This window comes from Notothenia rossii (assembly GCF_949606895.1).
Source record: "Notothenia rossii genome assembly, chromosome: 2".
Classification (NCBI taxonomy): domain Eukaryota; kingdom Metazoa; phylum Chordata; class Actinopteri; order Perciformes; family Nototheniidae; genus Notothenia; species Notothenia rossii.
The window spans coordinates 51,549,739-51,569,644 of record NC_136904.1 but is presented as its reverse complement, the minus strand read 5'-3'; the positions used below and the strand labels follow the sequence as shown (position 1 = coordinate 51,569,644).

The 19,906-nt window shown below is 40.5% G+C and overlaps 1 protein-coding gene across 5 annotated transcripts in view; it reads left to right on the top strand.

Moving 5' to 3' along the window:
* Positions 1–19,906, top strand: part of cemip (cell migration inducing hyaluronidase 1) — a 335,274-nt gene that overhangs the window by 194,952 nt on the left and 120,416 nt on the right. For all 5 annotated transcript variants that reach the window (XM_079666028.1, XM_079666024.1, XM_079666027.1 and 2 more), the window contains 8 exons: positions 1,932–2,069; positions 3,298–3,436; positions 4,683–4,919; positions 6,565–6,744; positions 8,957–9,027; positions 9,264–9,359; positions 14,319–14,440; positions 19,496–19,643. In XM_079666028.1, the coding sequence (XP_079522154.1) occupies positions 1,967–2,069; positions 3,298–3,436; positions 4,683–4,919; positions 6,565–6,744; positions 8,957–9,027; positions 9,264–9,359; positions 14,319–14,440; positions 19,496–19,643 (1,096 nt within the window). In that variant the 5' untranslated portion in view covers positions 1,932–1,966. The remainder of the gene's footprint in view (positions 1–1,931; positions 2,070–3,297; positions 3,437–4,682; positions 4,920–6,564; positions 6,745–8,956; positions 9,028–9,263; positions 9,360–14,318; positions 14,441–19,495; positions 19,644–19,906) is intronic.

The window sequence follows — 19,906 nt, the reverse complement described above, 5'->3', positions numbered from 1 at the left end:
TTTAAAAATACCTGTACATGTGGACTAGCCCTCAGTATGCACAGGAATACGAGTCATTGCAGGACAGCAGACACCCCTCCACAGACATTCTGAGTTCTGGAGAGCCGTCACTCACAGAAAGAAGAAGCCGTTTGATTGCACGTCAGCAGCCAACACTCTCTGTTAGCCCGCTGGGAAATCAGCCCCACTATTCAGGTCTCTGGCCACTCAATGCCATTGACGGATCCATTAGGTGAGAGGGAGATGAGGTAACCACACACACCGGAGAGCAATAGATTAAACCTCCATTGGACACACTGGATGGTTACACACAGCATCTCAGTTCTGTGCTGACAATAACAGACACCAAACCAAATGGGTCCATCAATCACTCTTACTCTGGAATGAGCAGCCTAATAACCTTGTGTGCTATATTATCCCAATTTAGGTAATAGCTGAAAAAGTTATAGTATTTATATAGTATTTACAATGGAAAGAAACACCTTTCCCTGAAACTTCAGAAAAACCAATTTAAAGAAACCTGGAAATTGTTAAGGGACGACCATCACTTGTTCGATCGTGCTTTTGTATAATCCATGCTGGGTTTTGTGTTTGTCTTTTAGCCGTAACACAAACAACCCATGTATACTGCTCTATTTGTTATTTTACTTATTATTATTCTTTTTTTGCTCATGTATTTACCTATTTATTGTACGTTGTTGTGTTTGTTACTTTTGGGTCACTAACAAATATTGAGCTTTTAGCTGAGCAAAATTACCGCAAATTAAAAAAATTACAAATAAAAGCGAAAGTTAGAGTAGACAAGGAGTGAACCCATGCTCCCCACCAGAGAAATGAGCCTGTACAACCATCCATGGTCTGCTGAGCCCCTTGTTCAGGGTCGCCTGCTGCCTGGCTTAAAATGCACCCAGCCCCAGTGCCTCTCCCTGTGGTCTGCCCGCAGCGCAGCAGTTATTTCTGGCTGAGCTTGGCACCAGCCACACATGCTCCACTTCCAGTTCTGGCTCTGGTGAGGAGCAACTGTTTCCCTTTTGGAGGAGAGGAATGGCAGCTCCTTCTTGGCCAATTCATACTGTCAATCATTCTTAGTCTGGCTCCTTCTTGGGGGCCAATCTTCTTTATTTCCTTATAAGGATCCCAATTAGCACTAACATTGGCTATTCTTCCTGGGGTCCGCACACAAACAGTCCAACACAAATAAAAAAAGTATTAAATAAATAAAAAATTAAGGCAAACATTATTATTGTTATTATTATTATTATTATTATTATTATTATTATTATTATTATTATTATTATTATTATTATTATAATACAATAAGTTGAACATAGGCCTAGTCACAGGCACAGTTCAATTATGATCTCTGACACCAAGATATTAAGCAAAAGTTTGAGTTATGAGTTCCAACGTGGAACAACGTGCACCGGTTATTAATTCTCCCTCCCCTGTTTCTGAATCATATTATATTTAGCTTTATGTAATGTGGACCCTTTTTCTATTGCGTGGTGTTTGCTTTGGGAGACCCGACCATTAGCTATTTCCCAACCTACACCACAAAAAGGTCAGGATATTAGGAAGGGGAATTGCAGGAAAAGGACCATTTCACTTGTAGTAACAAATGTCCAAATAATTCAGGTGGTAAGTGCAACACTCTGTCTGAGCACATCTGAAGTCGCAAATGACCTCACTCAAAGGTTGGGTAGAAAGCTTTCCATCATATCATTCCTCCTGACTGCATCACACAGCCTCCCTCCTTTTTTAATTCAGTGCATTATTACTCTTTGAAATGTATTGGATGGATGTATACAGTTGAATTAAATGGAAATACTTAACTCTACTAAGTAGTCTACTTAATCTAATTACTTGGATATTTTCCACCACCATGTGTGTCGTTATAAGTGACATGTTGGTGTGTTTTCTGTGTCCTGCAGTGTGTCCTGATAAAGAGCCAGGACTGCAGCCATGGATGCCGGGACACAGCGAGGACCACCGTGTTACCATCGGTTACGGCAGGAAGGTCCTCCTCACAACTTCAGCTACGGTCCACTCCATTGAGATTCTCAGTGGCGGTAAGCCAGAAGAGTCAATATGGTGTCAATCTTTCACAGTGAAATGGTGTCTTTATCTTATGTAATATGACATATTAAGTGAAGCAGAGTATGTCTGGTGGGTATAGTGATTTACCCACGAAGGACAGGAACAATTCAACACTGTAACAAATATACACATTTAATCCAAAACCCTACAAATCTTTTTTTTTTTTAAAAGCAGCTATTCCTCTTTTAACAGGATGGTCAAGTTGAGTCAAAATAATAAAACACTGCATAAGTAAGAAGTCTATTAAGTATGAAGGATTGCTAAAATAAAAAAACAACAGACACAATACAGAGACATCATTAATTAAAAGTACTCTCTCTGAAACAATAGACCGCATAAAATAATCTTTTACATTTATGTTTCTCTCAGTTGCTCTGCGCTGTTGTTGTTGTTATATATTGGATATAGAATGAAATATATAATAAAAGTCACGTAACTACATCAGTTTATTAAATGATAGAACAAGGGTCCCTTAAGATGATGAGTTAGGCTTTCTGGTCACCTTACAATAAACTTTGGTTTTTGCTTTTCTATTAATGTGTAAATCAATCATATTTTAAGGGACCATAGTTTGGTATTGTTTGAAATTGATGGGTTACTAAGACTTAATGTTAAAGCCGATTTACAGCTTTACTGTATCTTTTCATTACAGCATTTATTATGGGCATCAGTGTTGCTCAGATTATTTTACATCTCTCAGAGAGCAGAGCGCTTTCTGCTACATTAACTGTAGAAGCACTCGCTCAACATGATCTATGTCTTCATTCTCACTCACTCTGACTTTAATTTTACATTTACTCAAAATAATTCAATAAATACATTAAATATTTTTGAAACCTGGTAACACAGGTGGTTGGCCAGCTACAGCAAGTGTGTGTGTGTGTGTGTGTGTGTGTGTGTGTGTGTGTGTGTGTGTGTGTGTGTGTGTGTGTGTGTGTGTGTGTGTGTGTGTGTGTGTGTGTGTGTGTGTGTGTGTGTGTGTGTGTGTGTGTGTGTGTGTGTGCGTGCGTGCATGCATGCGTGCGTGTGTGCGTGTGTGCGTGTGTGTGTGTGTGTGTGTGTGTGTGTGTGTGTACGCAGCCTGAGCCCAGGGCTTTAAATGGTAGGAAGACAAGCCTGATGGCACTGAGTCATGAATGTTCTGCCAGCAGGTTTACTTTTCCTCCACCCCTTCCTCCCTCTCTCTCTCTCTCCTCTCAGGAAAGCTGGTGATTGCTGACACCAACCGGGCCATACTGCTGCGAACAAAACACATTCTGATTGGGAACAAAGGGGAGCTGCACATTGGAAGCCGAGACTGTCCTTATAAAGGCAACCTCACCATCTCCCTTTTTGGAAGGTACAGTTGTATTAAATGTAGCTTATAAACATAGAGAAGAAGAAGAAGAAGAAGAAGAAGAAGAAGAAGAAGAAGAAGAAGAAATACTTTAATAATCCCTCGAGGGTAAATGTTCACTCTGTTGTTATGCATATGCACCTGAAACACAGAGCACACACGCACAGGACCTACTCACATTTGGACTCAATATATAGTACATATGCACATACACATGCATTAATGGAGCGGATGCGAAACAGGGGGTCTGCCATGGTTTAGCATCCAAATGCGTTTGAGTTGGTGCGATACTCAAGGACACTTTGGCAGGGCCCAGGAAGTAATCTCTCATGATGCCAGTCCATCCCAATGACCATAAGGTGAACATCTGGTTCCCAAGCCAGGTCCCTCTGCACTGAGCTACTGTCGCCCTCCATCACATGTTAGTGGTACATTATTATTAAGCTGATGTCGATCAGACAGTAAATCTTAGGTGTAGTATTTTCTTATAGTGCAAATCCCATGAGACTCTTTGCACAACACTTAAAATGTTCTCCATATACATGACATAATGGCATTTCCATCAACATTAGCTGTATTTTCATGATTTAAATCACTATCATAACATATCATCATAAACTTTATAGCTTTAAAATATAACATGTGAGCATAGTCACTGTGAGCACATTAGCATGCTAACATTAGGCCTTAGCTGAAAGCACCTCTGTGGCACTGCAGCTTTACAGTTGTGGGCTGTTAACATGACTTTAGACTATGAGTCTGCTTAAAGATATTCGTAGATCTTCAGGAAACACTTTGTTTCCACATTCCGAGGGGACAAATATGCTGTACGTAATTCCTCAAGGCTCCATCCTGGGGCCCCTTCTCTTTAACCTCTGCTGGCTCAGATTATAGAACACTGCTTTTAATTCGATCAAATAATTACTCTCTGCCATTTCAAACATTGCACTGTAACTTTTATTATTACATTTCATCCCTGTCTTATTCTATTTTAGCTTGTTTATATTTATTTTATTCTCTTGGTTTTTTAATGACTGTTTTTTAAATGTATTTAAATGTCAATGTTTTATAATGTGTTTCTGTTTCAATGCATTTTAATGCTCTTAATGTTTTAAAAATTTTTATAAAGCACTTTTAATAGCCTTGTGTTGAAATGGGCTGTATAAATAAACTTGCCTTCCCTTACTTAACTAATAAAACCTCCTAAAATGGTAACATATTTTCACATATTCTCTCCTTTTGTTCTTAGATTGGATGACAGTGATAAGGATCACAGCTACTTTGGAAGGAAGTACATTGGCGTGGGAACAGGGGGGACACTAGAGATCCACGGAGAAAAGAAGCTGTCGTGGACGTTCCTCAACAAGACTCTGCACCCTGGAGAGAGCAACCAGAACAACTATCTGTTCCAGAGAGGCTGGGGCAGCAGAGGCATCATCATCCATGTCATTGACCCTAAAAGCGGAGAGGCGCTGCACAATGACAGGTAATGGCCCCACTAAAGCAAAGGCCATGATATTAGGAGGTGTGTGGCACAGTGGATAGAGCCTTGGTGTTCGGATCAGGGGTCCGAGGTTCAAACCCCGCTGCAGTCAGCATGTCGTTGTGTCCCTGAGACACTTCACCCCAAATTGTTCCTGTGTATTGAGTATTGAATATGTTAGTTGCTTTGGATAAAAGCGTCTCACATGTAATGTAATGTAATATTCTTAATTAGAGCCGAAAGGATTTTGTGGCTGACATTTCATAATCTGTCTAACCACAGGGTTGAAATGAAGGAGACAAATATTCCTTTAATGGCTTTGGCATTGTTTCATACAAGGATATTAAATGTAGAAATTGATGTCACCCTTAATATCCTTTTCACGCTTAATTAGCGATCACACAAATTACCTGCAATGGAGTTTAGATACATTGGAACTTTTATTGTAAATATAATGTTGTAATTTTCAGAGGAGGATGTAAGGCATTGGACAGTATCCAGTTTCCTCTAATTAACCGCCATTAGACTTTGTCTGATTACAGCCATACAATGCACTTAATAGATGGTTATTAGAACACATTGCACGACTGAGTCAACTGCAGAGGGAGAGAGGAACACAATTCAATAGAAAAAAATGCTTTGAAGTGGTATATTGTTTTTATAATGGATTTTGGTTGTTCTACAAATACGTATGTGATCTTTGTTTTCTGCTCTTGCGCTCATAGGAGGTTATTTAGCTTCCATAATTCATAAAGCTACGCTTGTGATGTCAAAGCAAAAGGCCCTGAATAACACTGTCTCTATCTGTTAGTTATTTAAAATAACATGCGGTCAATGCTCCTTCTATTGATATGGCACCTTCATTTTTAAACCCGATAATATTATTTGGAGCAGTTGTTTTTCATATTTGCATTATTGCAGTACCTGCAGTACCTTTTTGCATTTCACAGATTTAATGTTAGCACATTACGCTATGCTAGTAGTGTGCTGATTCTGCGAAGGAATGTGGAATAGTTGACTCGTTTAGTCGTTTAATTTAAAGATTAGACTTAGTGTGGAAATAAATGAAATGTTCATTTTGACTTTTGAGGTTGGTGCACTACTTACAAGAGGTTAAAAGATGTACACATTAAAATGTGTTTATATTTTGTATTGCTTTCCACCTCTAAGCAAATGCATGCCTATACAGTTTTTAGATTTTTTTGTAATACTTTTTGTTTCTTGACTTCTTGAGTATGTCCACAGACTATGCTCACATTATACATCTTGTGTTTTTACATTGAGTATAAATAAAAGAATAATGAAAAAGAAAATAGATTAAAAAAAAATGTATACACTTTAAGTGCAATTCCTTTTCTAAAATCTTATTGGTAACTTTGCTTTTAAATATTTATTTATTTTTGTATATCTTATCTGAAACATGGTATAACAGAACATTGTTTTGTTTGCCCTTTAAAAATCTGAAGATGAGTGTGTGTTCAAGTCCTTTTTTACAGTTTACTGTCCTTGAACTATTTGACTTACAACACAAATTGAGCATATAATATGTCAGAGGTTGAGTTGTTAATAATAACTTACGTTGTTTGAAGACACAATCACAATTCTATTTGTTTCATGTGTTCCTCTTTTACCCCCCTCACTCCCACAGGTTTGACACGTATCGCAGTAAGGATGAGAGTCGGCGCCTTGCTAAGTATGTGGATGATGTGGGGGCGGGGCTTATTCTGGCATTGATGGTCAATGACGAGGGCTCCAACAACTTGGAGGACTCGGCCAAGAAGATCCTCTTCAGGCTGGGCAGCCAGCACATCAACACTCTGGGATTTCGGTGAGCTTTTGGAGTATTGGGATGGAAATTGTTAAGGTTTTCTGAAACAAAGACAAAGGTAATGTTCACAGATAAAATATAGATTAATCACGATGACAAATGTTATCATTAATTACTGAACATGACTATGAGCTCAACATCTCTGCTTGTCATTCCTATTCAGCTCACAATATGTCAGGAAAGAAAATGGCCCTTTTTTAAAGCTCCCAGCACTATGTCATATGAAGCATTATTTTATTGAGAAAATGTTGCAACCTCCGGTGAGTCACTTTTTTTCTTTTTCTAATTAATCGCTGAAGCTTTCGGTACTTCATGGTTTTAAATTCACTATCTCAAATCTTCATCTCCTGAATTCCATAAAACAGCTCTAAAATCAGTTTTATCTTCTGTGTACATTTAGTGTGATGATTATACAGGACGCGTGTGGCGCAGTGGGTTAGTGCGTTGGTGTTCGGATAAGGGGAGCACAGGTTCAAACCCCACTGCAATCAGCATGTCGTTGTGTCCCTGAGACACTTCACCCCAAATTGCTCCTGTGGGAATTGTCCACAGTACTGAGTAGGCTAGTTGCTTTGGATAAAAGCGTCTAACAAGTGACATGTAATGTAATACAGTAATTGAGGTCGAAGTTAAAGGTGGTGTCGCACTAGACTCTGTTATTTATATATATGATTTAATATTTCCTATTTGTATACATGAAGGGACCAGACAATTAGAAACACCTCTCAATATAATGTAGTCCAATACAACGCCATCACTCAAGTAATCTACTGTAAGGTATTTTAATATTAAAGATTCCCGATCGTGCTTTATGGGGTGTTCCCTCTCCTGTAGTGTGTTCTATAGGTTTTTGTGCATACATGGTCTGGGGGGAGTTTCTCTCCCACACTTTTTTAAAGTCTATCAAGTAGAAGTAATGTAATTGCTGCCAGATAACAGTAGTGAAAGTAAAAGTGTATATTGCACAGTTATTACAGATGGTTGTACAGTAATATAGAGACAGTAACAGAACATAGTGACATAACTATGTCACAATGGTTTGTCTATTGGCTAGCGCCCCAACACATTGTACATGAAGGGGGAGGGACATCTCTAAGTGGTTGACCAATCACAACAGAACTGACCAGCTAACCAATCAGAGCAGACTGGGCTCTGGTTTCAGACAGAGGGTGAAAAGAGGTGCTGCAGCACAGGCAGTATGAGAAAATTTGTATTTGTTTAATTAACACACAACCAAAACATTTGTATTTTATCCGCCTGGGAAACTGTGTGTGTTTGTGTGCGTGTTAGTATGCTAGCAATGCAAAGGGAAATGGAAACTGAATAATGCCGTGATAACAAAGCCCTGGAGATGTCTGACATACAGTACGGGTTAAGGATACACATGTGCAGACTTGTACGCTGACACATTCCTCAAAAAAGACTTGACTGTGCCCTCGTGTTTTTTTGTAATAAAGTGGTTGGATATACATCTTTGAATAGTCAACCACAAGGTTGCGTGCATCAGTTTTCTTTGCACAGTGAACCACAAGGACAGCGCCTTTGTTGTGGGTGAAGCTGGTGAATCTTAGCAATGTGTTCGCCTCCCAGCATTATTATGAAACGTGATGCTGCCGAAGAGACCACAGGAAACTCTGACAGGGTTGAAGATATAAAGATTCCCTGTTTGAACTCTGTGGCTGTAGATGCTGGCTGCGGAGGACAGAGTAGAGGGAGGGGGGGGGGGGGGAATCCTAATGAATCCTGTCGCCTGCTCCCCACACTGCTGCCAAACAGGCCAGCACTGGTGTCATCATCAGAGAGAGGCTGTGTAATTTGCGGTGCACCCAGAGACATTTTAATAAGCTGGAATTTATGAGGCAGTGCAATACATTCTGAGTGATGTAATTCACATTTGTTTACTGAAGCTTCTGCACTGGTGGCAGCACACAGCATTACAGCAACACAAAACCATGAAGTTGAAAGTTGTGGGATGTTATTTTGGTACCAGCCAAACTTTGTTGGTGTCAGATAAGTTGGATGTTGGAATTCTGCTTTACTTATTTATAATATTGCAAATTCAATATAATAGAAACATAGAAAAATCCGGTTTTAATAGTGTAAACAGCACCCTACTGACTCACTGTACAAAAAGGCAGTAGCAAATTAACAATTCACAAGGTCTACTACAAATATAATATTATTCATCTCTCCTCTCTTCCTTCATTTACAGGCATCCTTGGACCTTTATAGTTACAAAAGGAGACCCTTCTTCTGTTGTCGAGGATCACGCTTCCTATCAAGGTAAGAATACATTTTTAATGTATTACTACTTACCTGATGTATCTAAAACTGCAAAAAAGGAAGCATGTTCTAAGTGATGTCCTGTGATGTGTGTGTGTGTGTGTGTGTGTGTGTGTGTGTGTGTGTGTGTGTGTGTGTGTGTGTGTGTGTGTGTGTGTGTGTGTGTGTGTGTGTGTGTGTGTGTGTGTGTGTGTGTGTGTGTGTGTGTGTGTGTGTGTGTGTGTGTGTGTTATCAGGAACTAAGGCCTCCTCAGAGGCTCAGAGCGCTCATGTTTTTAAGTCGAGTTATGGGGAGCAGTTTACTATTACAACCAGAAGCCAGTGGGTGCAAGGTAAGTGTACACACGCACGCACGCACGCACGCACGCACGCACGCACGCATGCACGCACACACGCACACACACACACACACACACACACACACACACACACACACACACACACACACACACGTACACACATACACTCCAGGTGCCCTCCAATCAGTGAAATGTGTGAGTTTGTCTCTCAGGGCCACAGTCAGTATGTCACATGCACCACAAAACAGAAACATGTGCTGATATCAAACACCCAGGAGTGATACTGTTCATTGTCTTTTGCAGGGTTGGGATGGTTACCTGTGAAAATTGTAATCAATTACCTAATCTGAGTATCAAAATATGAAAGTAATGTAACTTGATTACTTTCCGTTACATTTGGATTACCTCAATATCAAATGTGATGCAAATCAATAAAAGTGTATTATCAATCAATCAATCAATGTTTATTTATATAGCCCAATATCACAAATATTACATTAGTCTCAGTGGACTTCAGTTTGTACGGAATATCAGAATGACAATACGACACCCTCTGTCCTTAGACCCTCACATCGTACAAGGAAAAACTACTGGAGAAAACCCACAGTTTAAAGGGGAAAATGGGAGAAACCTCAGGGAGAGCAACAGAGGAGGAATCCCTCTCCCAGGACGGACAGACGTGCAATAGATGCCGTGTGTAAATTGAAGAGATAATACATTTTACAGCGTAGGTAGACGAAATGTTTGGAAATGCATGTGTCTATAATAAGAAGATGAATCCACGAGGATATCCATCCAGGACTTATGATCCAGGGCCACAGCAACAGGCACAGCCACGGCTCAAGATCCAGGGCTCGCAATCCAGGACACAGGACCACAGCAACAGGATCATCCATGACTCCGGATCCCGGCATATATAGACACCAAAAAGAAATTTGGGGAAGCTGGATAATTGGGAACATGAGAGTACACAGGTATAGACAGAGAGAAGGAAGAAGTAAGATGTCCCCCGACAAACTAAGCCTATATCAGCAAAACTAGGGGCTGAATCTGATCAGCCCTAACTATAAGCTTTATCAAAAAGGAAGGTCTTAAGCGCACTCTTAAAAACGGATAGGGTTTCTGCCGCCCGAACACAAACTGGAAGCTGATTCCACAAATGTGGAGCTTGATAAGAAAAGGCTCTGGCTCCCATTGTACTTTTAGAGACTCTAGGAACAACCAACAACCCTGCATTCTTGGAACGCAAGGCCCGAGTCGGACAATAGGGTATAATGAGTTCTTTAAGGTAAGATGGCGCCTGCCCATTAAGGGCTTTATAGGCTAGAAGAAGAATTTTAAATTCTATCCTGTGTTCTATAGGGAGCCAGTGTAAGGCAGCCAGAACAGGAGTAATGTGGTCCCTTTTCCTAACTCTGGTTAGTACACGAGCTGCAGCATTTTGAATCAGCTGAAGCAACTTAACTGACTTCTTGGTACACCCTGATAATAAAGAGTTACAATAATCCAGCCTTGAAGTAACAAATGCATGGACTAGTTTCTCTGCATCGTTTTGAGGCAAGATATGCCTGATTTTTGCAATGTTACGTAGATGGAAGTAGGCGATCCTTGAAATTGATTTTATGTGGGTGTTAAAGGATAAATCCTGATCAAATATAACACCAAGATTCCTTACAGTCTCACTGGAGGCCAAATTAATGCCATCCATAGTTAGTATATCTTTAGATAATTTGTTTCGTAGATTCTTTGGGCCGAGTACAATAACTTCAGTTTTGGTCGTGTTTAACATCAAAAAGTTTAAGGTCATCCACGTTTTTAAGTCCTTGAGGCAGTCTTGAATTTTATTTAGGTGATTGGTTTCATCAGGCTTGATTGATAAATATAGTTGAGTATCATCCGCATAACAATGGAAATGTACAGAATGATTCCTTATAATATTGCCTAACGGAAGCATATATAATGTGAACAAAATAGGTCCAAGCACTGAGCCCTGTGGAACTCCATGGCTCACTTTGGTTTGCATGGAAGATTCATCGTTGACACGTACAAACTGAGAGCGTTCAGATAGATAGGACCTAAACCAGCCTAAAGCAGTACCCTGTATGCCAACTAAGTGCTCTATTCTTTGCAATAAGATTTCATGGTCGATAGTATCAAATGCAGCACTGAGATTGAGCAAGACAAGAATAGAGACAAGTCCCTTGTCTGATTATGTAAAACAACAGAACAATATGAGCGTGAACAAAATATATTTAGTATCAAAAATACGCTAGGCCTACAGAATAATAAGGTTAACAAATGCTGTTTTTGTTTAATACATGAATTAAAATAAAAAATAAAAATAATGGTTAATAAAGCAGGTGTCGACCTACCGGTTAAAATTCTAAAATATATATGTTTAAAATAAAACAGACTGAAAATAGCCTGTAAATTAAAACTCTGCTCAAAAATGATTGGTGCAGTGAATGTCTAACTATAATAATAATATTGATCTTTATTTCCAATTGTATTGTATTTCAAAACATTGTAGGCTTATACTAGAAATCCCCATTTTATAAAGAAATTACCAGTAATCTGATTATGAATTTCATTTACGTAACTGTATCGTGATTGCGTAATCCCATTACCTGTAATCCATTACTCCCCCAGTCATTTGTTGTCAGTGTGTGGTGGATGTGTCTCATAACATATGCCCCATGGGAGGATCACACAAATAATAATCAATCATCTGTAGCTTCCTTTTAGAGGTGGGGATTCAAATGCAGAATCTAAATAACTGTACACAGACTCAGGAAAATTAAACTCTTGTTCCATCATCTCACTGGGGCTCGATAAATTCTCACTGCAGTAGTTGATCACATTTGGTGATATCATCGGCAAATCGTTTTCGCATCAATACGTCTACCTCACACCTATGCTGTTATTGACCCCTCCTTTACCAGCGGCTCAAAGCTGATTCCAATGAGATTTTTCTCATCTCCCATAAGATAGCAGAGATTTAATTAAACTGCCAGTATGTAAATATGGGCACGTATGGATATATGTATGTAGACATAGTATATGTGTGTGTGTGTGTGTGTGTGTGTGTGTGTGTGTGTGTGTGTGTGTGTGTGTGTGTGTGTGTGTGTGTGTGTGTGTGTGTGTGTGTGTGTGTGTGTGTGTGTGTGTGTGTGTGTGTGTGTGTGTGTGTGTGTGTGTGTGTGTGTGTGTGTGTGTGTGTGTGTGTGTGTGTGAACATAAGATTGAAATTTTAGCCCACAGTCAAATGTGCATTCCCGGTGTGGCAGCAGACAGAGAGCATGATGGGAGGAGAGAGCCGTTCAATTACTGTGCTACAAGTGCTCTCTGACAGCTACAATGGACTACAAGTCAGAGCCTCCACTCACGTTAGTTTAACGGCCCGTCCACACAGCGGCGTGCGTTGAAGCTTCAACGCTTCTGCCCATTCACTTTGAATGGGGTGACGTCACGCTTCGCCGAACTACATTTTGGGGAGCGTAGCTACGCGTTGCTCGCGTCAAAAGTTGAGAAATGTTCAACTTTTGGCGCCTCGCAGAAGCGTCAGCCAATGAAATCACGTTTATTCAAATCTGCCAGTACAAGCGCTAGCCAATCAAACCGCGTGTATGCTGGGAGAGACTACGCAGGTCATGTCCTCATATTCCAAAAAATTGAGGGAAAATTCATTATAGCGGTAGTGAATCACCCGGTGCTGTATGATCAGTGTCTGTTCATCTACCGGGATACAAACCGGAGGAGCCAGGCATGGAGGAAGGTGGCAGAGACAGTGGGTGAAACTGGTAGGTTTTCGCCTGTTTAGGGATTTTATATCCAGTGAACTTCGTTTTAACATTGCTAATGCTTTGTATGTTGGGGGCGGGAGATTCATGTGATTGGTTGTTGGTCGCGTTGCTCGCCAAAAATCCCCAAGCTTCAGATACGCCCACCGCCAAGCGTCAACGCACGCTGCTGTGTGGACGCTCCGTAATATGTTCCACTTCACTCTCTGACCACTGAAGTGGCAGCACCGGTGGAATGTTACAAAGTACATTAACTCAAGTACTGCACTTTTTTTAGGTACATGCACTTTACCTATTTTTATCTCATGCTACTTCATACTTTTACTTCATTACAATACTCCAATTTCTTTCTTTTACCTCACTTTAGTTAATAGCTACTTTGCAGATGTATAATTATCCTGATTTAAAATATAAACCAACAAATCAAATAATATGTGTAATGAGGGGTTAAAGGTGGGGTAGGTAATTTTGGAGAAACCAGCTCGAATTCGCTAGAATTTGAAAATACACAGCCGGAAAAAATCTGCAGCTTCCTTACAGAGCCCCTCCTCCAACACAGACGAACGCGCACATGACCAATGAGTGCAAAGATGAGTTTGTGCACAGATGGAAGGCTGACAGGCCATCCAGTTTTTTTAGCCGGGCCGGCTAAAAGGATTGGCCGTGCTTTTTACAGTACTTCGGCTTCCACAGATTCCACAAAGGACTTAAGATATTCATTGCTATCGGGATGTTAAGAGCATTCCATGGAATATAACACAAAGTGTATCTCGAGCCGGTTTCTCAAACTTACCTACCCCACCTTTAAGGTACCCAGCATTATTAAAAGTAATTTAAATAAAGGCCACATTTATCAAGTGCGGCATCAACCTTAAAGAATCAATATTTTGAATGTAATAATTTAATATGTACGATTTTGAAAAGGGCCATACTGCATAATCAATTTGTGCTTGAAATATTTGTGATGCCAACAATGTTGCTGAAGAATTCATGACATTTACTTGTATCATAGTATTTTATTACTCTAATGTTACATTGTGTGTGTGTGTGTGTGTGTGTGTGTGTGTGTGTGTGTGTGTGTGTGTGTGTGTGTGTGTGTGTGTGTGTGTGTGTGTGTGTGTGTGTGTGTGTGTGTGTGTGTGTGTGTGTGTGTGTGTGTGTGTGTGTGCACGTGTGTGCACGTGTGTCACAGAGGCAGAGTGGACAGAGTGGTTTGACAGGGACGATGAGAGGGGATCTGGAGACTGGGAGAAAGTGTCCGACCTGCACGAGGCTTACCCAGACAAACTGTGCAGCAATCCTCTCGACATCCAGGTACATGTGTGTGTAACATTTTTAAATCAACTGACTGTGGGCCCTGCCTGCTCATATATTTGGGCCTGTTGGTAGTCTTAGCAAGAATGATAATTCTAACCCTGACATTGACAAGATAAAAAGATTGTCCAGCTGCAATAGAGGTCTGCTAGAAGAATGTCTGTCACAAGCTGAAGAGGTTTTCACGTACTTCAGTTATTGCCCTACTGGTGACTATCTGAAGCTTCTACATGTCATAAAAACTGTGATTGCTAAAGGAGACTACTAGACGTCCTCACGCTGAATATTAGCTGCCTTTAGCTTAGCGGCGGTGCACAGCAGCGCAGCTGTGACGTTGTTCCTTCATAGCCTGATGTTAGCTTTTTAATCCTGGCGATCCCACTGTTAAAGAAAACGTGTTGAGTACAATTAATGTATGTTTGCCACAAGCTTATTTTCTGCAATAAACCGAGATCCAATGGGGAAATACCATCGCTTTTTGTCGGGGGACCCATTGCAATGCTAACATAATTATATATGCAGCCACTAAGGTAATAAGGTCTGCTATAAAGCAGGGATGGGACAAAGTCATTTCAAGGACCATGTAAATCTGAGCTGACAAGAAATGCTCCATTTTAGTTTAATACACACAATTAAGCTCACACACTATTTTATAAACATATGGGTTCACTTGCTGAATTAAGAGAACAAATGAAGCAAAGAAAGAGTGTGTGGGAGAGAACACTCCCTCTGGATGGAACACATGGATTTCAGCCTTTGCAGACCATTTAAATGCTTAAACACCTATAGAACACACTACAGGAGAGGGAAATCCCCAAAGCACAATAGGGCCTCTTTAACTTGCTACGCCGAGGTAACAACAAGTGTGGTTTAACCTACGGCAAACACTGTACTTACTTATAATAAGTGGTGTATCTCATCCGTGTAGCAACAAGAAGCTCCAGCTCCTCCTGAGTCCGGTTCAGTTGATTGTAGGTGTGTCCATCTGGTCAGCTGACCATCAGAGCCAGCTGCCATCCCTGTGCTGTTGGACACCATGGCAGGGTCCAGACCCAGGCTGGCACCATGAAGCAGCTGGCAGCCTGCATGGAGATAAGCAGCTGGGCCAGGTCTGCCCACACAGCCCCCCATCCCACACCAGACCTCCAGGAAACTGTGCTGGGCTCCAGCTGCTGCTGCTGCTGCTGCTTATGGCTGTGCAACAGTATAATAATACAAATGTATAATCCTCCCTATTCATTTACATGGGTGTGGCAGACATCACTATATTTATTTAAATTTATATTTATTTATTTAGACACAATTAACCCTTATAGTTTCATGTCTTGTACATAAGAATAGATCATATTTGTTAAGTGTTATTATGGGAGAATTATTATTCTTGTGGCCTTATTAGGCCCATATTGAGCAGAGCATATTGAGACCAAAAGTCATGTACAACAACTTCCTTACTTGTAATAAATAAGCACTAATTAGAGGGTTATTGAGGAAAAACTCGAAACTAATGGCCTATTACTTGTAGAATATGGTCATGTAGAATAAGGCCTTAATAAGTATTTTATAATGACTAATAAAGAGCCAATATACTGCTAATAAAGTGTTACCACAATTAATAATAATACAAATAATAATAATAATATATTGCACCTAGCTGTTATCAATTTACCATGTTACCTTTATGTTCTCTTTCTTGTTGGAATGTCCTTTTGTTTGTTTGATAAAAGAAAGAAAAACGTTGGCATAAAATAATCTACACCATAAAAAGATATTTCCCAAACTTTTAGTGAGAGCTGCCAGCTCTGTGCGTTTTATCCTTTTTCCAGAGAGTCTGTTTTGCTCCGTCTGCAAGTGTTTACTTTCAATGTGCCTCTGTGGGATCTCTATTTTTATCAGCCAAGATTTGTTTGTTGCCTACTTCCCATATGTTATGTCTAGCAGTTCAGATTTGTTTTGGATGATCTGACCAAGAAAATGTGGAGAGGCCCAGCTCAGCGCCAGAGTGGGAACCTAGAGCTTTACTGTTGTTTTACTTTGCGTTCCACTGAAGGTCACACGAGTTCAACAGATCACAGGTGTATTCCTCTTTGTATCAGTATTGTATTGACAATAGGTCATATGACTGGCAGTACACAGCCAACAGACCTATTATTTAATAGCTCAATGTAGATGGGTGTGACAGCCGAATAGGTCTACATCAAGGAATGTGTTGCTTAAAGAGCAACTTGCAGGTTATTTTTTTTCTAGATTTATGCTTAACCTTGCATGAAAATTACAATTAAAAAAGTTAATGCAGGATTATATACTGTATGTTTTATGAGACATAAGGGCAGGAATTCAGAATTTTTTTTAACGTCATACTACGTCACATGGGGGAGCAACTTTCTCGGACTCCTTCTCTGCCCAATCCACGGTAGTAGTTTATAGTTGGTTTGAGCGGTTGTGATTTGATAAGGGATACATGTGTGTAGTCTTTAATATTAAACATGATCGCTGGTTGATAACCACAGAACTCGTATCACAGTTTAATCTGAGCGGATCAATGTTTACCACAGCTCTCCACGCTGCGTTGGAGATGGGTGTAAACAACTCAGACAAGACTGTATGTTTCACTAACAGACGGTATGAAAGTATAAACGGGTCTCAAATCAACTCGACATCATATTAAAAACGATATATGATACACATATAAGACTGACGGCAAGAGCAAGCCACAGAAGTCGTATCACAGTTTATCCTGGGCGGATCACAGCTCCACAGCTGAAGACTTCTCCACGCTGCTTTCAAACTGTGAGTAAACAACGCACGCTTCACTTGTAGGCTGTTTGAAGGTGTACACAGGTCTCAGATGCCCTTGGTATCACATTAAGAACGATATTCAGTAATAAGTCTGGCCAAAATAACTGGTTTAAATGATTTATTCAAGCTTGCAATGTTTTGAACACACATCCCCAGTCACCTCATTTGTCTTTTTGTAGTCCTCGCTGTACGCGTCCGCATATCGTCATCGCAACCACAACCTCACACACTGGTACTGAATGTGCATCAAAGTGTTCCTATGGAGCCAAATATACCAAAAGATTTATGTAAACGACAGAAGAAGCGATCAAAATGTGTATTTCCTGGTTATTCGACAAAGGCCACGCCCCTGATACATTTGCCTATACCGTTATAGAATATCACCAGTTGTTCGGCCCACATCTTATTCGGTAACACATCCACCTCCCTGCAGCTGCAGCACATACTCTCCACAGCTGAGGCCTATCAAACAAAACGTTTACCAGGAAACCGTATTACATCTCTCTCCCCCCCTTCGCTCCTCTCTGTCTCGGAGGGAGCTGTGGTGTGAGGAGAACCAGTGGAGAACAGGGCAGCTGTCTTGGTGAGTGACCGGCGTTAGCTACAGTTAATGTTAGCTAACGTCAGTCACATCACTGTTGATACTGATCCATAACAGAAACTAATGAGCAAGTATCAGTCGTATCTCGCGTTATACGGCTGATACTTGCGCATTAGTTTCTGTTATGGATCAGTATCAACAGTCCTGCCAGTAACGTTACTATATTATCAATACTACTCTAGTTATAGCCTGATATATGATAGCTAACTTTACAATGTTGTGATGTGACGTTAGCTAACATTCTGTAGCTAACGCCGGTCACTCACCAAGATAGCTGCCCAGTTCTCCACTGGTTCTCCACACACCACAGCTCCATTTCTCTCCGATGGCCATTATTTCTTCGAATCCTTGGCTGCTCCTGGTCTCTTGGACGCATAGCAGGCTCATAATTATAATCATATGCATTCGAATATATATTTCCAACCTCTTCTGTGTCAAAACTAGCATTGTGATTCATGTTTATTCATACGACTGGCCGCTCTCCCCCATGTTCCGTCACACGCGGGAGGTCACGTGCGGAGACTTTTTTTAATGCGGAAGTAAAAATGTCTTACAAAAACGACGCCAGATGTTACTGTAGTGTATATTTCTGTATATTTTTTAGAAAATCTAGTTTATACATCATTTTCCTACACATTTATTCACTGGTGTCTCTAACCTGCAAGTAGCTCTTTAACAATATGTTGTGTAGTGCCATGCTGTATTTTGTAACATATCCGTGTATGTAACACATGGATGACATTTTGCTGGGTTGCAATGAGGCCACAGTTTTCCTGTAAATTCACTAGTGGGAAAATGTTGTGCAAATTGGATTGGATATAGGACACTCATCCACAAAATTATACAATTTTATGACAACAGGCTGTTGATAGATAACGTTGGTCTTGCTAGCTAATTTGACATATACAGTAGCAATCATGCCATGCTGTGCTCTGCACAAATGTTGGCTCCAGAACAAATTGAGCCGAGGAAAAACACAGTGTGTTCAGCACGGCTCTGTGCACAAGACAAGAGCAAGCAAGCCATTAGCCAGCACCATACAAACCATTTCCACTGTGACTCACAGGCCAACAAAAACAAGCAAAAACCATCCAGAAGTACCAGAAACACCACACACCAGTATTTTTGGATTAATTTAACAAAATGTATCTTTAATTTTATATTCAAGGAACTGACCATTTTTTTTGTCTTAATATTAACAATTGTATCGTTATTGTATTGTAATATTGTAAAAGTAGTTTGAAATAATGACCAAATGTGAGTGAGGGCCAACTGTGCGGAAATGGCTGGGCTTTGTGTTGCAATGTTGCAGAACTTTTGCGTGCAGGATTGAAAGTGATTCTTGTGTCCAGACATATGGATCGTGATCCCTAACCCTCAGTGCTCGTCTTTGTGAAACTCCTGCTGTTGCCCAAAAAATAAGCCTTACACTAGACAAATACCAGATGTCTGAAAAAAGATTTGTCCTGAAGCCAAGTGGCCAGACATCTCTCTGTCCCACCCTAGATCTATAGACAAGTTTATTTCCCAACATTCTGAACTGTTCCTGTAATCTTAAGGAACACCTTCACTTACAATACCACTGGTGTGTCACATCATCTATTATTTCGTGCCAGAAGTACCTATATTAATCTTTGGTTCATCTGTACTTTGTCCAGGCTGAGACCCACGATGGCATAGCGGCCAACCAAACGGGAGATGTGATCCACAAGAATGATAAGGACTACGGCTTCGTCTGCCTCAACAAGGACCAGACTCATGACCTCTGTCGCAACTACAGAGTCCGCTTCCTCTGTGGAAAACTGGGTACATTCATGACTTACTGTCTGTGTATATGAGTACAGTTTGTGTCTGCATGAGCTTTTACACACATTTCCCGTCTTTTCTCCATAAATCTGGACCCAGCTCTCCTCCTTCGTCTCTTTGGTTTACCCAGCATCCTCTGTGTTTTTCTCCAGATTTCAGTGGGAATATTTGTTGTAGACTGCCATGCTAGCAGGCTTTAGCATGATTAGCTGTCCCTGGTGTAAACATGGCAGCCAGTGGCGTGAATGCACAACAACGGCATG